The 15,835-nt window shown below is 39.0% G+C and overlaps 1 protein-coding gene across 7 annotated transcripts in view; it reads left to right on the top strand.

Moving 5' to 3' along the window:
• Positions 1 to 15,835, top strand: part of ABCC5 (ATP binding cassette subfamily C member 5) — a 77,686-nt gene that overhangs the window by 16,852 nt on the left and 44,999 nt on the right. For 4 of the 7 annotated variants that reach the window (XM_065674382.1, XM_065674376.1, XM_065674375.1 and 1 more), the window contains 10 exons: positions 2,576 to 2,736; positions 2,981 to 3,136; positions 3,843 to 3,990; positions 8,666 to 8,899; positions 9,012 to 9,185; positions 10,516 to 10,663; positions 11,172 to 11,320; positions 11,939 to 12,046; positions 13,777 to 14,124; positions 15,672 to 15,743. In XM_065674382.1, coding sequence (XP_065530454.1) covers positions 2,576 to 2,736; positions 2,981 to 3,136; positions 3,843 to 3,990; positions 8,666 to 8,899; positions 9,012 to 9,185; positions 10,516 to 10,663; positions 11,172 to 11,320; positions 11,939 to 12,046; positions 13,777 to 14,124; positions 15,672 to 15,743 — 1,698 coding nt within the window. Of the gene's footprint in view, positions 1 to 2,575; positions 2,737 to 2,980; positions 3,137 to 3,842; positions 4,395 to 5,848; positions 6,335 to 8,665; positions 8,900 to 9,011; positions 9,186 to 10,515; positions 10,664 to 11,171; positions 11,321 to 11,938; positions 12,047 to 13,776; positions 14,125 to 15,671; positions 15,744 to 15,835 lie in introns of those variants that run through there. The other 3 variants (XM_065674377.1, XM_065674378.1, XM_065674381.1) reach the window with 3 other exon arrangements.

The raw sequence follows: 15,835 nt of genomic DNA, 5'->3' as shown, positions 1-15,835 counted from the left end.
GGCAGTGTGCGCTCGCAGCCCAGAAAGCCAACCGTATCCTGGGCTGCATCAAAAGGAGCGTGACCAGCAGGTCGAAGGAGGTGATCCTGCCCCTCTACTCTACTCTTGTGAGACCTCACCTGGAGTATTGTGTGCAGTTCTGGTGTCCTCAACATAAAAAGGACATGGAACTACTGGAACAAGTCCAGAGGAGGGCCACGAGGATGATCAGGGGACTGGAGCACCTCCCGTATGAAGACAGGCTGAGAGAATTGGGGCTGTTCAGCTTGGAGAAGAGCAGGCTGTGTGGAGACCTCATAGCAGCCTTCCAGTACCTGAAGGGGGCCTATTATGGATGCTGGGAAGGGTCTCTTCGTCAGGGACTGTAGTGACAGGACAAGGGGTAAGGGGTTAAAACTTAAACAGGGGAAGTTTAGATTGGATATAAGGAGGAAATTCTTTCCTGTTAGGGTGGTGAGGCACTGGAATGGGTTGCCCAGGGAGGTTGTGAGTGCTTCATCCCTGGCAGTGTACAAGGCCAGGTTGGGTGAAGCCTTGTGTGGGATGTTTTAGTGTGAGGTGTCCCTGCCTATGGGAGGGGTTTTGGAACTAGATGATCTTGAGGTCCTTTCTAACCCTAACTATTCTATGATTCTATGACACGCAACTGTATGGTCTTTCTTAGAATCTTAATTGCCCAGTAGTGTGATGCACTTGTTTCTTGATAGTTGTACATGTGGGATTTTGACAGCCTTTCTGAGCTGCTGATGAGCGATGTTCTTAACTATGGGCTTGTGCTAATACTTACCTGTATAGCAAGACTGCAAAGGCAGTGCCCTAGCCTTTTATCAGTGCGTCTTTTCCACCTTCTCTGAGAGAATTCTATTGACTGGAAAGTTTATTTTTCACAGTGAGTGCTTAAGAATTTTATCTTTGGACTGCCTGAAAATCCAGGATCTTGCAATTGTGCTTTCTTATTAGAAAGCTGTTCTAGTTTGTAAGTGGTGAAAAACTTTTTTTTTATGCTAACACATACAGTGGTTTTGGTTTTGGAAGACTTTTTTTATTAACTTATAAGCACTTTTTGTGTGCGCTGGAAAACAATGATTTCTGCAAATAACCTGTGGCATCACTTACAAACAAGCATCTTAGCAGCAGCAGGGTGTTTGGTCAGATTTGCCTCGGGCTCTTGCAGAGTGTAACTTAACAAACTAGCTATGAATTCCTCTATAAGCAGAAAATCAGTGGTGCAGAACTTTTTCCCACTACCGCGTCCTTTGAGACATCTTTGGCAGGTCACTTATTAATGCTGATTTGGGTAGATTTAATAAGGCAGTATCGCCCTTAGAGAGTCACTAATTTAAAAAAAAATGGAGTGAGAAGTCTTTTAATTCAGATTTCAAGTGTGGCATATTTTTGAGTCACTTCATGTATCATAATGTTGTAATATTCTTTTCCTTTCTTAGTACCTCTGTAATTTTGTAAATCATAGCTTTAGGTTTAGTGAGTATGTTTATTGAGGTCAGGACCAGTTGCTGTTTTCAAAGAAACAAAATAACTTGTTCTGGTAAGGCAACTAAGAAGGGTAAACACATTATCTCTGATTGTGAGACTGCCAGGAAGTTTTTTCCTTCAGAACTCAGTTATTTGTTCCCCCCGCCCCGAAGTAGCTCCATTTCAAAAAAAACTAGACTACAAACAGGTAACATGGGACTGCAGTAAATGGTCTATTAAGTTAGCAGAGCCAATAGTGAGCCCTCTGTGAGTATAGATAACAAGCTTATCTCTTCAGATAGTTTTGCCACATCTAGCTTCTGATCAACAGGTTTATTTTAACTCTGCAACATTCTAAGTAATCCATATAATTGCTGTTTCCCCAGTCCTCTTAGACAAGCATTTAGGTCTGCCTTTCACCGGGACCATGGTAAAACAACCCTGATCTGAGAACTCCCTTTTGAATGGTTTTTAATAAGATTGCTGAGTTGTTTAAAAATATGGCAGGGAGCAGAGAAAATTGTCATCTGTTCCCTTTAGGAAAAAATGGAAAAGTGGGAACATGATGAAAGTACAGCTCTGCTTAACGTGTATTTAGTTTTTGATCTAATCCAAGATATTTTTGAAGAAGGAACTTTAGAAGTATTCTGAAAACAATTTGAAATTTCTGTGAATAAGAATTTCTACATTACACTATGAGCATGTAAATTTATCACAAATATGTCTTAATTCTGTGTCATAAGCCAGACATTGATTTCCTGAACTGATGTTGTAGGTAGCTGATTCTGTAATTTTTCTCTACTGTATTTCTTGTGGCAGAAGGAAAGATTAGTCTGGTCTATCCATTTATTCTTTTAATGCACAGGCACAATACTAGTGTTAATTAATGTTTTACAAATGCAGCAATCTACTGCAGATCTAGAATGTGTGCGTTCTATCTCTTTACTGCCAGGCTGAAGCTTGTCTTCTAGGACATTTAAATGATACCGATTGCTGTTGGGCAGTACTTCACAGAATAAAGAGGAGCAGAGTTGCTGGAGTTGGGAGTCATGGACTTTAAGCATAGTTTTGAAGTCTGACTCCTCTGTCTGTCTTGTAAAAGCAGATTGAATGCCAAGATGCCCTGGAAGCAGCTGCTCGGGCAGAGGGCCTGCCACTGGACACCTCTGTGCATTCCCAGCTGAGAATGCTGGATGAAGAGCATCACAAGAGCAAATACCACCATGGCTTGAATGTGCTGAAACCCATACGGACTACTTCCAAGTAAGTCTGTAGGCTACAAAAGAACTGATATACAGCATTTGCTTTTCAAACCAGTCACAAAACAGGATTGCAGCTGTAGGTCTGCTGACTAATATCAGGAACATCAGATTTGTTTAGCAAGTATGACTGGTGTGGGCTATTTGGTACTCTGAGTACTTTCAATGAGAGGAGGCTTTGTTTTTCTGAGGGATTTACAGTTCCGTTTTCTTTTTTTGTTTGTGTTTTTTCTTTTTCTTTCTTTTAGACATGAGCACCCTGTTGATAATGCTGGGCTGTTCTCCTGCATGACCTTCTCCTGGCTCACTCCTTTGGCCCACAGAGCATACAAGAAAGGGGAATTGTTTATGAATGATGTATGGTCTTTATCAAGTCATGAGTCTTCAGATGTCAATTGTAGAAGGTAGACACATCGTTATTTCCTTGGTTTTGTGGTTGGTTTTTTTCCCCATGTGTTAGTTCACAGGCAATGATAACGATACTGCCTTAGAAAAGCACCAGTGATATTTTGTTCTATCTTTCTCAGGATAGTGGAATTTAGTTTTATCCTTCAAATACCACTTCTTCCTGCTGCACCATTTCTGAACTTTGGCTTATATCAGTGAACTTAGAGGATTCTGTCTCCAGGAGTGTTTAGCAGTTGTTTTTCTGATTTCGCATGTCTATTTTTTGTCAAAACCAAGTTCTTAAGGCTGCACTGAAAAAATCTTGCGCTAAAATAATGAAAATGAATACTGACAATAGCAAAGTGATTTGAATATGGTCAGATCTTGTGATCAGGCTAACCTTTCATGACTAATGAGAATTTTTGTCAGGTTTGACTCTACAACTCTTCTGTCAAGCAAGGAAAGGCTAAGATTGCCAGTTAAGATTGTCAAAGAGACTTTAGGGAAAGCACCTTCTGTAGAAGTAACACAACATAGATATTTCAAGACGCAGATATTTCTCTTTACCTTACAGAATGTACCATGTATGTATTTCACTTGATGTCTAGTAGTTTTTGTTGCTTGAACTAGGAAGTGATTGGAATTTTCACAAAAAAGTACTTACGAGATTGTACCTTCAATTGTGGTGAAAAATTTATAACATGAGGCTTCTGTTTTTACTAGGCTGGAGAGATTGTGGCAGGAAGAACTGAAAGAAAGTGGGCCTGATGATGCTTCTCTCCGGAGGGTTGTGTGGATTTTCTGCCGCACCAGGCTCATCATTTCCATAGTGTGTCTGATGATCACTCAACTCGCGGGTTTTAGTGGACCAGTAAGTAATATCCATCCTTTTTTTAACAACCCCAGAGGGCTCCATCTCATGGCCAACTGTAAAATCTTAAAAGTTTCATTGCAGAGTCACTTAAATGTTTTGAGTAGCTAGAAATTTTGGGGCAAAATTCCAGAGTGATTCAATAATCCAAGATAGGTTTCCTACAGCTGGTGGATCAGTTGCTGAATACCGAGGCAAGTTCTTGGAGAAGGGTGGGGGAGTTTAGGTATCTTGGAGGAAATGCACACTTGTTTTTCTCTTTGGTTTTGACTATAGTTTAAAGTTGTTCCTTAACTGTGGTCTTTTTTGCATAGAATTCTTATATGTAGTCTAATTGTTTTCTTTTTCTTTTCGCAATTCTGTAAATGTATCTTGGAATAAAATTCAGTCTGATAAAATACTAATTTTAGATTATTGGCTTTAATAACACAGTCTTTGAGGAGTGGAACGAAACCGTTTTATATTAGAGCACTACTTAAAACTAATGCGAGCAATTCTCAAGAAGTCTATGGGTATAGTCTTTACTGATCCTGCAGAGAATGGTCAGACAGAAGAAGTGTTAGAGCATGTTACTGCCTCTAGGAACTGCTGCTGTTTGCTGTGAGTCATACTGAAGATGACAACATATGGGACTTGACATTCACACCATTTTTTGTCACCTGTTTGTTGCACGTGCTGTGCAGATTTACAGTTGAAATCTTGACTAAATTTATTCTCTACACATTTCCCTTGAGGAGTAGGAGCAGTATTACTGCTAGTAGTACATGTTTCAGTGTGCTGGTAAGCTGAAGGTTCATTTCTTGGGTAAGTACATTTGGGTGCACTGTTAGGTGAAATCTACTTTTAAAATGTTTTCCTGCTTTTAAATGTCTTATCAAAATGTTCTGCTTTTTAAGACTTTTTAAAGTTTGCTTTGTTTCATGTAATGTGAATAACAATAAATGTTTCTGTGGTATGGTTTTATTGGTAATAACTTGTAATACATTGGATTATGAAATATATATGAATGTACTTTGATAATTAACACAAATCACAATTAAGGTTTTAACAGCACTAGCTTTCCCCAAGAAGAGCTTCTGTCATTGTTTCACTACAGGGCTTTAGTAGCTGCTTTTATCTTTAGAAAAGAACTTGCAGCAGGGTTGCCCCTAATTTCTGTAGTGTAATTTTCTCAATTTGTCTCAGCCGATTGCTGAATAAGAGAGAGCAGGAGGGGAAGGAGCAAAACAACCTACTTGGTTAGGCTGGGGGCTACCACTGCAATTGATGCCTGATTTTGGGTGGTTTAAAATTATCTATAGACATTTGCCCATTTACAGGGAACCTTATTAATTTCTCTGAATGAAGAACAATTCCAATTTTGGTTCCATCATTTGGCATGAAAAAGAAGTCTTTACCATCCCTCCTCCCTGTTTTTAAAAATGACACGCCTCATAGACATTCCTATGCTGTCTCCTCGGAAGTATCAGTGCTTCTTGTATTGTTACGCCCTTTCAGTCACCTGAAAAGGGAGATCAGGGAAAAGCACTTGACTTGCTTCCATATTGGTGAAAACTATAAAAATGGAGTTAAACATTATTGAACTTCAAAAATTCTAATTGAAAGTCTGTGACCTTGAAGTGCCAGCCAACAGCTGCGGCTTTGCTGCTTTGCTAATGAGCATTATGATGGTTATAAGTGGAAAGGAGTTGTGGCAGACTTCCTGTGTGTTTGGGGTTTTTTGGTGTGTTTTTTTTTATAATGGATAGATCCTTCAAGGGTCCTTTTTTTTTTTTTTTTAATTTTTATTTTATTTTATTTATTTTGGTAGATTCTGCATCTGGCACAATATCCAAACCCGTAACCTGGTGAGACAGCTGCATGTGTCAGAATGCCTTGTAGTAACCATCAGAATGTGCTAGAATAGGTGAGATACTATTTATCTCCAGTGAATATTTGCTGTCATTTGATCAGCTACCTAAACGTTCGAGTTCTGGTTGAGGAGTAAAGAAGTTTTTTGATTACTAAACATAATCAGTTTAACTTCAGGTCTGAACAATGTACCCGTTCAGAGCTATTCTTCCTGTTTGGGAGATGGGGAAACTTGCTATCTTAGTGGAGTACAGCTTGACAGTTTGGTCAGTTATTGGAGGGGGGAGTGGTAAGCTATTGGAGGTAAGTTTCCCAATTTCCCAGTTGGCTCCAGTTGCAGCCTGCCCCATGCTGTCGCATGCTGGCTGCAGCAGGGATGCCGGCACTGCAGTGGGACCAGTGACAGAAGCTGTTCTTCAGAATTTTCAGGATGGCTGTTTTCTGCGTCAGAATGAGACAGTCCTGCTGGGCAGAGCCAACGCCAAGAGCAAAGGTAAGGTAATGTTTATTCAATGGGAATGCTTAAGACAGCCAAGCAGCTAGTACCAACTACTGCAGTAATAGTCACAGGAGTTCCTTTTTTCCCACTAGCTTGAGTTTTAGTTTTGTACTGTAACTTTGTTTTGTAAAGAACTCTATGCTGGATTCTTGTCATTAAACTAGTTTGATTTCAAATAGTATGTGTTCAGATGCAAATGTTAATTATGTGTGACTTTTTCCCCTCCTTTTTCAAGATTCTTTAATCTGCTGTTTCCTCTTTTTCTTTTTTCCGGGGAAAAAAAAAGATGGGGGTATAATGTAAGCTGGTCTCTATTTCATCACGGGAGATGCTGAATCTATAACATAGTGCTGAAAGATTGCACTAAAAAGTTTTGGGAGGAATGAGACCCCAGGAAACATCTGCTATCTTTATACATCCTCTCTTGGAGACTTTCAGCAGTGCTGTGGTGTGCAAGAAAATGCTCTGCGACCATGCTGAGTTACAGCTCGTGACGAAAAAGGGGGATTTTTACCCCAGTTACTCAGTGACTCGGTTGCATATGTTGGATTGAATACTGGAAAAAGAAGTCACTAATCTCCTTAGTAACTACAAACCAACTGTATGCAGTTGTGGTCCAAACACACGATGTAAAACTAAATCCAATTAAGGAGAAAGTTGAAATGCAATAGATCTGTGAATGTGAGCCCCTCACATTTGTTCAGGGATCGGTATGTAAATTTTCTCTGGCCATTCTAGAACCTGGTGGACATCTGGCTTTAATTCACAGCTGTGAAAAAGAAAGAGCAAAATTTATTTACAGCATGTTTCCTTGGTTCTGATGTGCAGAATTAATTTCCTCAGAACAGATGAATTTGATCTCCATTTTTTTTCTGTTATTTGGTGCTGGGCTATAGCTAATCAATACCTTTGCTTGAAATAGTGGGGTTTTGGTTTTTTTCCTCTCTCTTCAGCCTATACAGAACTCTTATTTGCAAAACCTGGTTTAGCCAAGAGGACTCCTATGGACTGTTATGTGAAAGGCTTCTCAAATACTTATTTTGGTTTCAGATTTTTTTTTTGTTGCTTTTTATTGAAGGCAAAGGTAACTCTCTGCTTTGTACTAGCATATCAAAAGCACCAGTATTTTAGTGCATCATTTGCTGAAAAGCTCTCTAGGAAATACTTTGCTGTCTGTGGAGCCTTATTGTAGGATACTTTTTAAACCAGATTTCAGAATTTGTGCAGCCTCAGAAGCCTCCTCTTGTTGGCACCTGCAAGTTTGACTTATTTTGGACTTCATGAACAAATACTATTCTGTTTTTGTATCTTTATAATTTGTGTGTAGCTTCAAATCTAGCTTGTTAGAGGCTAAGACTGTTAGATGTTAGTCCTTTATATATAATTATCCTGTATGTGCAGATTGTATGTTTATACTATGCTCTACCTCTTGTACGGTGTTTTTGAGATGTTACCATTTAAGATGACACTTTATTTCAAATAAAAGCCTATTGTTTCGCAGTCAATAGTATTTAATTAGTATTGCTGGTGATTGAGTTGTATGATATTTTGTTGTGCTGTTGGACCACAAAGAGCTGGAGGTGGGAATCGGTGATTCTGGGGGCTGTCTTCTTTCTGCAGGTGATGTTTGAAATGTGATTCCTGAGGTAAAGTGTTTATGTTTTCGGGGGGAGAGGGTATGGGGAGGGATCAAATGGTTAATTTTTTCTTTTTTTTTTTTTTCTTTTTCTCCCCATCCCTAATGGTTTGTGGCATTGCGTACCTTGTGCTTTCTGCTTGTTTTTTTCTTTACTATTAAACTGCTGATGTTTATTTCCAGGAATGTTTTGCAAATGTCCTTCTCACTCTTCCCCTCTACAACTGTAGGTACATTGTTCCTTTTTATCAAATAAGCACGTTTGAAGCAAGCCAAAGATAAAATAAGAAAGGTCTTAATGTCACGTAAAGGAATGTTTCTTAATGTGCGCAGATGTATAAGTAGCGACTATATTTTAAAACTCTTCCATATGATAATGCATTGCTTTCAGCTGACAGACAGATTTATGTTAAGTTAGAAGACACGGAGGATTAGAAGCGTGCTGCGAGGAATATGATTCCAAATTAAACTATTTACTTACTAAATTTGACTCAGTGCTTGGCTCTCAGCAGGGCTTTGTATTACAGTACTTGTATTGACACCTTTTACTTCTAGAAAGAAGATGCTTTATATTTCAAACGGCTCTTTTAAAAGCAAAGTAGCCTACTTATTTCTAACTTAACATAAAGTTGTTGCATGGTCTTCTGGGATGATGGGGTGTTCATGCAAGCTTGCATTTCTTCCTGTAGGCGTTCGTTGTGAAACATCTTCTGGAGTATACCCAACAGAATGAGTCCAACCTGCAGTACAGCTTGTTCTTAGTTTTTGGCATCTTTATGACGGAAGTGATGCGATCTTGGTCCCTTGCACTAACCTGGGCTTTGAATTACCGCACGGGGGTTAGACTGCGTGGAGCTGTCTTGACAATGGCATTTAAGAAAATTCTTAAGCTGAAGAACATCAAGGAGAAGTCTCTTGGAGAGGTAAGCTGTAGCGTCATTTTGGAAACTGCAGTGTGAGAAGGGATATGTGATATATTCTTTTGAGAATGATCTGTGCCTTAAATCTAAATGATCTGTTATGTGTATTTTTCAGCTTATAAATGTGTGTTCCAATGATGGTCAAAGGATGTTTGAAGCTGCAGCAGTTGGCAGTTTGTTGGCTGGGGGCCCTATTGTGGCCATCTTAGGAATGGTTTATAATGTGATTATTCTGGGTCCAACAGGCTTCTTGGGCTCTGCTGTCTTCATCCTTTTCTACCCAGCAATGGTGAGTTGTAAAGAATTAAGACTTGCTTCATTTTTATTAAGTCAGACATATCTATAGTTCTGAATAGGAGGTGTTGAAGTGTGCTAGATTTAGCCCATTTATGGTGCTGCATGTCATCAAAGGTATTATTGAAGGTGTTTCCGAAGATGATATGTGAAGCAGGAATTCAGAGACAGGAAGCTCAAAATAAATTAAAAAATGGAGATAGGAAACCTCATAGATCTGACTGACATGTATAGATGCACAGCTAAATCAAATTGCAAAATGCTGAGGTGCTTGTGGTAAAGGTTGGAAAGACACAAGGCTTCCAGCTTGTGTACAGGAGCTCAGTGTTGTGTGAGTGCATCGCTCTTCAACAAATGGTGTTGAAAAGCACTGTATCCGGGGGAGTATGTTCTCGATTAATCCTGCCTCTACTTCTGATGAGCACTGGAATAGTCTAGTTCAAGCCAAAGTCTTCTTGCCTCTAAGATGTCATGTAAGGCTGCTCAAGATGTATCAGTGTACTCATTATTAAAATGACACAATTTTATAAAGTGTGGAGGCTGAATGTTGAGAGGTCCACTTTGGTCCATTTTATCTGGCCAGCAGTGAGAATTAAAATAATGGGAATAATATTTTATAAGAGGAGAATGAAGAGCAGAGTTTGGTCATCTTTCCCAGTTCTTTTCAGCAGTCCTTCTGTGTTGATGGAGACTCAAAGAGATTATTACAGGAGTATGAAAAAGGGCAAGGAGCTAAAAACTTCCAAAATTAGTTAGTTGGTTTTGAATTTCAGACCAGGAATGTAAGAGTAGCAAAACCTTAGAAACATGTGAATGGCTGCTTATTTTTAGATTGGTTGAGTAAAAATGCTAAAACTGTTTTACCACCTTCATAGCATTGGCATATGGTAGAAGTTGGTTTGGGTGGCAAAGTCCAGTTTGCTCTTTTGCCTTAAGGGACCGGATTAAAAGGCTAGGTAAATTGGGTTCTACTATTCATTTGCTATGAGGGTCAACATGGTGTGTCTTTAGGTTAATGTTTTTATAATCTTTGTGCTTCAGAAACTTTAACAGATCTGGTAGTATTCAATGTTGGTAAAAGCACACACTTTTATTTACACAAAGTTTGTTTTTGTTTAAACTTGTTATCATGAATCCAGTGCTCAGTGCAGATGGCGTGGGAGAATATGAATAGTATTTCCAGCCTGACTTTTTATGTTAGAACAACAGTGCCTTTGCCCCATCCTTGAATCCCTTTTCCACATTCAAAATTGGCCTTCTCTGGTAATTAGGATGAGTTGAGCATACTTGCCATTAATGTTGCGTGGTGTTGCCTTTTGTTTCAGATGTTTGTTTCACGCCTCACAGCTTATTTCAGACGAAAATGTGTATCAACAACAGATGAGCGTGTGCAGAAGATGAATGAAGTCCTTAATTACATTAAGTTCATTAAAATGTATGCCTGGGTCAAACCGTTTTCTCAGAATGTTCAAAGTGAGTTCATACAATCTGTCAATGTTTCTTTTTGGGCAGGCACCCCATTGCTTAACAGCCTGGTGTCTCCTTGCTTAATACCATAGATGTTGACGTATATACACAATGTAATGACAACACTTTCATCCTTGAGCCTTCCTATCTGTTATGCATGATGGTTTGGACAAACAGACCTGCTTCTAAAGTTTCACCTTCTAGCATAAATATGGTTGTGGCTTGGCACTAATCTTAATTTTTCAATTTTTGTTTGTTTTTCTTATCATTTCATTGATGTGCTGGCTGTTCCATTTTTAAATTTAAAATTGGGTATCTATCCTCATGGAGATTCACAGACCATTATGGTTTGCTCCTCTGTAACTGTGGTCTTTAGATGAGATGGTATGTAATGTGATACATAAGTGCTAAAGCATAGATTTAGGCCTCTTACTCAGTGTTTGTAGTGCTATGGTAGTGTCTGTTGTGTATGTACCCCCCAAATTGTACTTCAGATGTAAATATATATTTCTAGAAATTCGTGAGGAAGAACGTAAAATCTTGGAGCGTGCGGGCTACTTCCAGAGCATCACTGTGGGTGTGGCTCCCATAGTTGTAGTCATCGCCAGTGTGGTGACCTTTTCTGTCCACATGATCCTTGGCTACGATCTTACAGCAGCTCAGGTAACTTTCTGCAGTGTTGAAAATATTCTTTACAATATTGCTACAAACCATTCCTCTTCATCACGTTCTTTGCTTTGTGGCTGTGCTTGTGTGGCGAGACTGTAGTCTGTCTCAAAAATGAACAGCTGATGGGTGTGACAGCAGCAAACGCAGTCTGATACTTTGCACAAAAACTTCTCAGTGCTGTTTCAGTCCTGACTTCCTGGAACAGGTTTAGAACTGAAGGCAAATGAGCACTCATGTTTGCTATTCATGGCATTTGGGTTGCTGGATGTTCCTGGATTTACAGTGTGCTTGGATGCAAACAGTACAAATGTCTTGCAACAAGGGTCTTCTCAAGTAATAGGCTAGTGCAGAATTTGCTAGCTGCTGCTTTCAAAAGACTTCCAAACCCAAATATGGAAGATGTCTCTTGGTCTGTTACAAAGCACAGGAGAAAGAGTTGGGTAGATCTGCTGTTCTCTGCCATTTGAGAATATGTTGAAGATTTAAATGGCTATTCTTGGACTGTGGTCCTTTTCCATGGGTTTGGATTCCTGCTGTGACATTTCACCTTTTAGAAGGTTGGGGTTAGTATATTGCATCCAAATGTGATTCTCTTTCTTGTCTCATTTTTAGGCATTCACAGTGGTCACTGTCTTTAATTCAATGACTTTTGCTCTAAAAGTAACACCATTCTCAGTGAAGTCTCTGTCTGAGGCATCTGTTTCTGTTGACAGATTTAAGGTAAGCAGTCATTTGGCTTGCAGTTTTAACTGTAAGTGTGGAGTGTTCTATGTGTATAATAGAAATTAAGGGAAGACTTGGAAGGCTATGTTCATTTTCTCTACGCTTAGTACTCCACATTATTTGATTCTGCAAAACAGATACAAATCTAGTGAAGAAATATTAGTAATTTAAGATGATGCCAGTGAGGGAAGGAAAATATTTAATGATTTTAGGATTTTTGTGCTAGCCACTGTATGAGATAGGATACAAGACCAAATGGCTCTCAATATAATAATTCTTAAACTCCTTTTTAAGACCATCTGCACAAAAAGACAGTGCAACATGTCTCCGGTGAAATTTTGTGTTTTGCTAATGAAATTCCTTTTGGTAATGCCAAGTATTATGTAGGGAGCTTTGCACAAACTAGTAAAGTTTTATTTGTTGTCATGAAAAACTGAGGTTTTGTGTTTCCAGACCAAAGTGACTGAAACTCCACTCTGAATAGAATGCAGTTGCTATCTGACAAAACAGAATCTATGGCAGCAGAAAATTAAAACCCGTATATAAGCAATCTTATCCTTCAGTCCCTGTGGAGTGAATATGTTGTGTGTACTTCAATATGAATTCAGAGGACAGGCCTTTATTTTGGCTTCTCCCTTGAAGACGTTGCAGAAATTTCCAAACAGGATTCCACTGCCATTGACAGATAGGTGAATCCTCTGTAATGCATTCATGAAACATGTATGGGTGTGAAGAGATTGGGATCTGCAGAAAGGTTTTGAAATACCATTGCTTTTGAACATTTTTGTTTCATCATCTGAGTTATGCCAAGTCAGGCTTTTTAAAATCCAAATTCATTGAAGAAGTTCTGGGGGAGGAGAAGAGAAGAAGGGAAACTGTAATATCTCCCAGTTTGACTGTAAAAAGTGTGATCTGTGCAGGGTGTGTAACAAAAGGTGGGGGCACTCTTAACATCACAGTAAGAATGTAATTGACTTCTTGGCTCTGTACATGAGTATAAGCTTTTTTGAGAATGTATGATTTGGGCATAACAATTGCAAGAATAAGGCTGAGAATTGAGAAGTCTTCACAAAAGGCTTCTTAGTTCAAAACATAAATTATGTAAGTGGAAAACACTTTATCTTGTTATTAAACTGTGTAAAAATATCCTCCTAATCTGTGTTGATTGTAAATACTGATGGATGTGGTGGAAAACATGGTACAATGAACTTAATGGCTTACTACTTACTGTCAAACAGCCTACGATAGATAGGTCAGCTAAATTTGTGTGGGATGACTTTTTCCTAGCAGAAAAGTTGAAGGGTAAAGTCATTCTATCTCCATCATTCTGTCTCCTTCTGTAATGAGTTGGTGTGTAGGACAAGTCAGTCACTTTCCCCCAAAGTGACCTCTCCTTACCAACTGTTGTATTCTGCTCATGGCTTTAATCTGAAAGTTACAGAGCTGCAGTTGCAAACGGTGTTAAAAGAATAAGCCCCTCTCGTACCACATCAACAGTATTGCAGTTCTGTAAAAATCTGTGTGTCAAAAGTGTTTCCACCACATCCAGGAATGCCCCGGCCACTTAGCAGGCCTGGAGTTAGTTTACACTAATGAGCTACCTTTTGCTCTTCAGCTTCCTCCTACTGTATAGCCTGATGTGTTTTGCTGCGTGAGTGTGCCATAGGCTTGTCTCCCAGTCTTGATCAGGTGTCTCATCTTTACACCTCTCTCACAACTCCTATCAGAGTTTATTTCTAATGGAAGAGGTTCATATGATAAAGAAAAAACCAGCCAATCCTCACACCGCGATAGAGGTGAAAAATGCTACCTTGGCTTGGGAATTCTCCCACGCCAGCGTCCAGAGCTCACCAAAGTTGACCCCCAAAGTGAAAAAAGACAAAGTCACCAAGGGCAAGAAAGAGAAAATGAAGCTACAGAATGAGGGACAGCAAGCTGTGCTGGCAGAGCAGAAGGGCCATCTTCTAGTGGACAGTGATGACCATCCTAGCCCTGAAGAGGAGAACAAAATTATCCACCTAACTAACCTTCGTCTTCAGAGGACTCTGTACAACATTGACTTGGAGATAGAAAAGGTAAGAGAAGAAAGGAGGAAATCTAAGCTTTCAAAAGGCCTCATTTTTAGCAGGCCCTTGGAATAGAGAGCTGTGTATTTTTGCATGAAATGGAGCACATTACTTTTGTGCACTTCTGTAATATCCATGGCAACTGCAGTAGCCAGGATGCGGAGTCTGATCTTGCTGTAAACAGCTGTGCTATTTTAGCAAATTAGATCTTTACCAGCAGCCTATGAAACAACTGCAGGCTGTATAGCTTTCAGATCTGATGGGTTTGTTCTTTGTAGCTCTCTTTACAGTACATGAGCCATTTAGTTTAAAGAATCAGCAGGGCAACAGGGTTATCTGTGGCATATTGGTAGGTGGTGTGTTCCTGCAGCCATTTGATAATTTGGCAGGGTTTCAACTATGTTCTGGGTGAACATTTTAGGTGATTAGGTGTTCTAATGGAGCCTAAGAGTGCTTTTCATTGAAGAACATACAATTTTTTTTTTTTTTTCCTAGAGAATATTTGTACAGTAGAAGTACACAAATTTTTAAGAATTTAAAAGTGGTTGCAGTCCTTATTCTAAGATGGTTAAAAGCATGTAAAATGCCAAAGAAAAAGCCTTGAACTTAATACATGACATCTACAAATACAAAAGTTTTGCAGTTTGGCAGTTGGATGCTGTAGTAATAGGTTCCATGCACTTACCAGGGTATTTATGGTTAAGTTGTGTTCTATAGTAATATGAATAGAGAGATAGTTTGAACTATTTTAAGCTATTAAAACCCCTATATTTTAAATTTTGAGGAGGCTGCTATAGTTTAAAAAATAGCCATGAAAAAGGAGTATGCAGTTACTTGAAAATGTAAAGGCTATTTTTCTGTCAGAAGCTTGTAAATGAGAGGAGGCAAAGAGAGAATACAGCAGTGTATTCTGTGGCTACATACCATTTTTTTTTTTTTTTTAAAATACAAGTGACTATATACCCTTTTTGTCTGCTTTACCTTTTTTACACAAAAGGAGCAAAAATAGTTTTGATTAATTCATTGTTTAATGTGGGTATCAGCCCATCCATTTTATTTCAGAGAAATGCTTCAAAGTGACTGGACTCTAGCCTTTTCTTGGTATGTGTTCCTTGGTAAACTGTATCTCATAGGCAAGGAGCTTTACTGGACCCATATATCCTAAGTTCTGCTTTTCTTTCAGTCTTTCCCCTCTTTATATTTTCCCTTACCACTCTCAAAAGCATCTTGGTGCATTCTGTTCAGGCAGGTCTTAGTGTTTTTGGCTGGGTGCAGCGTTTTCTGGGCCTCTATCAGGCTCAGTCAAAGGGAAGCTGATCTTAAAATACATTAGTTCTTACCTTTAGAGTTGATGTGGTTTTAGTCCATTGTGGGATCATATTTACCCTTTATTGTTTGAGAGTTAAAATACTGTCTTGGTTTTTTATCTGTTATGTCCCTTTTTAGGTGTCATTAATGTCCAGCTGTCCCCTTGGAGGTACAAAAGGTAGTCCAAATTCTGAAAGGGGTGGAGTATGTAAGGAATGAGTACCATAAATTATTTTTTCTCTGTCTAGGGAAAACTTGTTGGAATTTGTGGCAGTGTGGGGAGTGGAAAAACTTCACTAATCTCAGCCATTTTAGGACAGGTGAGAATTCCTGTTTTGACTACTTCTGTTCTTCCCTGTCCTCTTATTTCACTTATTTGTCTGTGGAAGAAAGTCTATTCTAAACATGGAAT

This window comes from Lathamus discolor, chromosome 3, assembly GCF_037157495.1.
Source record: "Lathamus discolor isolate bLatDis1 chromosome 3, bLatDis1.hap1, whole genome shotgun sequence".
In the NCBI taxonomy this organism is placed as follows: Eukaryota; Metazoa; Chordata; class Aves; order Psittaciformes; family Psittacidae; genus Lathamus; species Lathamus discolor.
The sequence above is the reverse complement of the archived record's forward strand: the minus strand, read 5'-3'. Positions and strand labels throughout refer to the sequence as shown.